The sequence below is a fragment of the Haplochromis burtoni genome, unplaced genomic scaffold, assembly GCF_018398535.1.
Source record: "Haplochromis burtoni strain Fernald_Lab_line unplaced genomic scaffold, NCSU_Asbu1 Contig_17, whole genome shotgun sequence".
Lineage (NCBI taxonomy): Eukaryota > Metazoa > Chordata > Actinopteri > Cichliformes > Cichlidae > Haplochromis > Haplochromis burtoni.
In genome coordinates this window covers 138,897-144,371 of record NW_024582378.1, presented here as the reverse complement: position 1 = coordinate 144,371, position 5,475 = coordinate 138,897, and the positions used below count along the sequence as shown (strand labels likewise).

The 5,475-nt window shown below is 38.4% G+C and overlaps 1 protein-coding gene across 1 annotated transcript; it reads left to right on the top strand.

Annotated features, from left to right (window-relative positions):
- Positions 1–1,323: 1,323 nt before the first annotated feature.
- LOC102294901 (heart- and neural crest derivatives-expressed protein 1) lies at positions 1,324–4,436 on the top strand. Its single transcript, XM_005915977.3, has 2 exons — positions 1,324–2,140; positions 3,118–4,436. Exons 1-2 carry the CDS (start codon positions 1,661–1,663, stop codon positions 3,211–3,213), a joined length of 576 nt encoding a protein of 191 aa, XP_005916039.1. The 5' UTR covers positions 1,324–1,660; the 3' UTR covers positions 3,214–4,436.
- Positions 4,437–5,475: the final 1,039 nt, after the last annotated feature.

The following is a 5,475-nucleotide window of genomic DNA, read 5'->3' as shown; positions in this document are numbered from 1 at the left end:
ATATGAACCTTTCCGTGCAGACTTCAGTGCATTCGTGTGAAGTAAGGAACATAAAGTTGTGACTGATGATTATTTATTGTAACGCAGGTTGGTCGGTGAAATATGCTGCAAACTTCTTAGCTGTAAACAGTGAGCAGGCCAGGAGAGCTTTTATGGAATACTTGTACCCGTGCTGCAGGAGGGTGACACCTCCTGATTTATGGCTGTATTTAGATAAGACGCCGCCGTAAATGGTTTCTAAATAGCGTCAAGGTCATGTAATGTAATGGGATAATGTTTTTAGGCGATGGCGATAAGATGATGTGTTTGGTGGGCGAGGAGCTGCGCGAGGAAGAGGGAAAAAAATGATAAAGCCAGTGGAGGCCTTCTCCTTCAGGTATGACGCGGACAGGCCGCTGATTCTGTGCGCCAAAAGTAGCTCAAAAAAAAAAAAAAATCCTCAAAGGGTCATTTACACTTCTCATTACTCTCTGACATTCACGTCATGTTATTATTGGAAAATAAGACGTGGATAAAAATCTGGTCAGGCCTTTTCACTCTGATAAAATAGTTCTAAACTTTGACATGTGGCATAAGAAAATGGCCATTACGCCTTAAAGAAAATATTTTTAAAACCCTTAGATAATCTTTAAAGAAGGACCGAAAAAGAAAAATAATTTCATGTTTTTAAAGCAACTAAATTGATGCGTGAGCACACCGGGGTAAAAACGGATAAAATGATGTCAATTTTACATTTTAGGCATAGTTCTACCTTTTTTATTCGCCCATTCTTTTAAATGTTTAGCTGAACAAAAAGATAAAGTCTGCTTTGGATTATTTGGGATTATCATTAAAAACAGTCGAATTGTCTGAATTTCTGAGTTGGCAAATCTTATTTATTTTTATTTTTGAAATTTATACACACGTCTTTAAAAATTTACATTTTATATATATATATTTATTTAAATCTCTGACTCCATGTATTCCAACCTGCAGTTGTTAATTCAAATATAAATGTAGATAATACAGTGCTGCTGCAAATCAGTGGCAGAAATGATTAAGCGTGTATGCCTTAAGAGATGTCAGTGCGTAAAGTTCGTGCGTAAACGCTTTCCAAAAGTAAAACAAGACTTTGAATCCTACAAAGATTTACAGATTTACAAAGTACTTTCTGCTGCAACATTTTCGGATAGCCGATAGTTGCTCCTTGTGCAGGGTCTTGAAATTATGGTGCATGTTTTCAGAAGCCTATCCAGACTCTCCTCCCATCCTGGGCGCTGCCCTCCATTGGCTGACTCCTTTTCACGCAGATATCCAAGTCATATAAACCTGGGGCCTCACACCTTCACCAGGGTCAAATTTCTTGGTCAAGTCAGAGCTGCCTCGTTTGGAAACGATTTCAAGAAGGAAACGCAAGTGGAGCCCTGCTCATCGCCGAGATTTCTTCTGTGGAATTTAAAACGTTTTTCTCGGCCTGGGCTGAAGCCGCGTTCAGAATGAATACAATGTGAAGGCGGTGGTTGTTTTTGTTTGACTTGTTAATAAATCCAGAGGAAGACGTATTTAAATCTTGAATGATTTCTTTTGGCTGCGGATCCCCGAGCAAAGATCGTTTTGGGGCGGCAGCAGAGAGAGGCCGAAGGGAAACACGGCAACGACCATATTTGAAATCCCGCTCAGCATGAACCTCATCGGGGGTTACCAGCATCACCACCACCTGATGCACGAACCCTTCCCTTTCGTCCAGCGGTGTCACCAGGATGCACCGTACTTCCAGAGCTGGGTGGTGAACCACGGCGAAGTGCCCCCTGATTTCCAGATTCAGGCGCCCTACCCAGCTGCGGAGCTGGGAGCGCCCGGAACGACGCACGATGCCCGGCTGGAAGGGCTCCAGGCCGGGATGGGAAAGAGGAGAGCGTCGGGGCCGAAGAAGGAACGCCGGAGGACGGAAAGCATCAACACAGCTTTCGCCGAACTCAGGGAGTGCATCCCCAACGTGCCGGCGGACACAAAACTGTCAAAAATCAAAACTTTACGCCTGGCGACCAGTTACATCGCTTATCTGATGGACGTCCTGGCCAAAGACTCCGGGGAGACGGAGGGCTTTAAGGCCGAAATTAAGAAATTTGAAAACCGGGATTTGAAACGAAAACGGGAGCTGGTAAGTTACGAGTGTCGAAGTGAAATGCAACCCAACCCAAAGCATTTTTCTGGGATTCGGTAACATGTTAGTCAGTGTAAAAGCAGCTGTAGGCCTGAAAATGATGAACGCTTCAGCATGACCTTTCGGATTGAAGTACCGTTAATGTTTAACCTGCAACCAAAGCCTTTATATCGCTTTATAATTATATCATTTTATTTAATCTCATTTTTCCTTCAAATAATTCCCAGTTATGAGTCCCAGTTGAAATATCGGCCAAATTATATTTTAAACTAACCTAACAAACAATAAAAAAAAACAACATTTAACAGTTTGTGCCTGTAAACATTTATGACGTGTTAATTATAGTGGATGCATAATGTTTGCTAACAGTTTCTAATTGTAGATTTAGACTCAGATATTTAGGCTTGAATATGTGCAGGCCTAAAATATTGACATGAATAACAAGTTATTATTAATTATTAATAACAGTTATTATTATTTGTTATTAATTATATAGCTCCTAATCATAGCCGACGAAAAGTAAATGTCCTTTCCTTATTAGATATACAATAAAATGCTGTTTTAGACAAATGATAAAGTCTTTATCGTTTCTATGTATTTAAAAGATTACTAGTCAATATTGGGGTACGTGACAGGCAATGCCGGATGCTCCGACCCAGGAGCTGACTTACTGTCAATTAGTGAAATCCTGTTATGTCATCGCCCTGAATGCGTCACTAAAACCTCCAGTTTTCTTCAGATTACACGAGGACAAACTTAGACTCCAAATCCAGATTTATTTATAAAGCACATCTAAAAACAGAGTGCATCACATGACACAAAGATTGGAATACAGATAAATATGATGTGCGAAATAGCGCAAAAAGCTCAAATAAAGTAAAAGCAAAGTGGCCCTCAGCTCTCTGTCCTGCTGATTATGTTGTGGTGTTTTGGTCTCCATCCTCATTCTCATCCTCCTCCCCCTCCTCCCACAGACCGACGGCCTGCCGGAGTCCTTAGGAGCCGAGAAGAAGGTGAAAGGCCGGACTGGGTGGCCGCAGCAGGTCTGGGCTCTGGAGCTGAACCAGTGACCTCCACTTCTCAACCCTCAAAAAAACTCCTCAGAGACTCTGGATTCAAATCAGATTTAAAATAAAACAAACCACTGAGTGAACCTAAGCACGTCGCTGTGGCCGTGCGGCGATGCGCAAAAAAGAGCGAACTAAAGGACAACACGGGCATAAAAGGTGGAGGGACGGTGGAGAGCTCCAGGAGAGACGTCTTCTTCTCTCGTGCTGTGGTTTCTAAGCCGATTCACAGATCCGATTGTAGGTGTTTGATATTTGTGGTATTTCTGCTTTGTTGATGTTTTCCACCCCTGCGGACCAGATGTCGCGATGGAAGGTGTCAAAAACACATCTGTCTCCCCTTAAATGTGTGTTTACCTGACGTTGTCTTCCCAGTTAAAGGAAATGAAGCAAAAAATAAATAAATTATAAGAAGGTGGAAGAAGTCTTCAGTATGAAGCCATTTAAATTTAGATATGTTTTTTTCAGATCAGAGACACCGGTTTATTTCTCAGTGTTAATAATTTATAGAGTTTTGTTAAACCAGGAAGCAGTTATAAATTTCAGTTTTGTGCGTGTTGGCGTATTTTTTCTTCCTTTTTTCTTTAAAAATTAATATTTCATTTCTTACCCTAAACTTACTGTACTTAATTTACTTAATGCTGACACAAAAACGTGTAGAAAATAGGAATAATTTACATGTCAAAAAATAAAATTAAAATGTTAACTTTTAAATCATGGATCGAGTAAGTACTAAAAAAAATCGGACGATTTTTATAGATGTCTGGCTTCTAAAGATACAATCAAATAAACGGAAGCCGGAAGAAACACATCATGAAAGGGGGGACACGTTTTTGTTTATCACTGTTCCATCCCGCTGTATTATTTCATTTTCAGGTATTTTCGTCCACAGTAGGTTTTCCCAGCTCAATTATCTCCCAACAGACCCTCTCTGTGTGTGTGTGCGTGAACTCTCCGGGCTCTTGTTTCGCGTAGGAATCGTATTGAATTTACTGAATCTACCTCAAATACTCTACACGATGTCACTGTCCGCTGGGAGAAGACACCGACTGTTCAGTTACCGCAACTTTATTCACTCCGTCATGTAAAACTTAAAAAACAAAACAAAATCAAAAGACCCAATAGGATAAAAGTTTATTAATGTGCGCAGTGGTGATGGAAATGTGCATTAGATGTGAAATTATATATATATAGTTCCGTAAATAAATGATTATTTTAAGACACTAGCTGTGTTTGGTGAAAGTGTTTTTTTCCCCATCATGTTTAAAATTATTATCATTATTATTATTATTGTTGTTGTTACGTTATTTTTTTTAGCCATGTAGGTGTTATACCCATTGCTTGGTCCAAAGTAAGAAAAAACCCCAACGAAAAACAAAAAAACCTAAATCTTGATATGGACAATAAAGTTTTTTTCTCGAACAGCAGGAATTTTTTTTTTTTACATTTATTTATTTTAATTCTATTTTGTTGTACTTTTTCAACATGTTCAAATAAAAGATTCAATCAAATCAAATCAATATTTAAACTTTAATATTTCTAATTCCTTTTTTTTTTCTTACTTTTACTCATTTGCTTCCCAACTGAGTTTGTTTCACCAACACAAGTTATATGTAGGCCCACATCTAAATTATCCATTTGTTAATAGTTTTCTGGTATGTTTTAAATCTACATATAATTTGAAATAACATAAAAAGCGCTATCGTGTTAACCGGATGCTGTTCAACAAATTCATTACTTTGAAAATGTAACGCTGTCCTTATCCTTTAAATAATTTCCACAGGTTGACAGTCTGCTGTTCTCCACAGTTTCCTTCATATTATTTATTTATTTATCATTCTTTTGCAAAAAGCTAAATAAAAGAACAGCGTGAAATAAGTGTTGTTTCCAAATGTAAGAAAAAAAAAAATCAATGGACTGCTGTCGCGCTACAGTAGCAACAGTGACGCCTTGTGGTCGATTGGCGTCATTGTAAAAATACAGCATAAGGAAACTGCAACTTTCAACCAAGTAAAAGAAAACTTTTTCTTCATCTTTAAATATAGTGTGGTGGAAAACATGTAGGACAAAGTCAAGGCCTCTGAATCTCCAGTGCATTTCGTTTAAAAAAATAAAAAATAAAAATACAGTGCCAATTTGTTAGAAAGCATTAAATGAAGAGCTCCAATACAGTTTAAACATCAGTCCTAATAAACTTAAAATACTTTGATGCTAAAGTACTATAAGAACTTATCATATAGGATCATACATTAAACCACTGAAGCA

Bases quoted from the DNA above. Each gene is read 5' to 3' on its own strand.
- LOC102294901 (XM_005915977.3), top strand. From the start codon at position 1,661: ATGAACCTCATCGGGGGTTACCAGCATCACCACCACCTGATGCACGAA. The intron at 2,141-3,117 runs GTAAGTTACGAG...CTCCTCCCACAG, and splicing joins TGAAACGAAAACGGGAGCTG to ACCGACGGCCTGCCGGAGTC.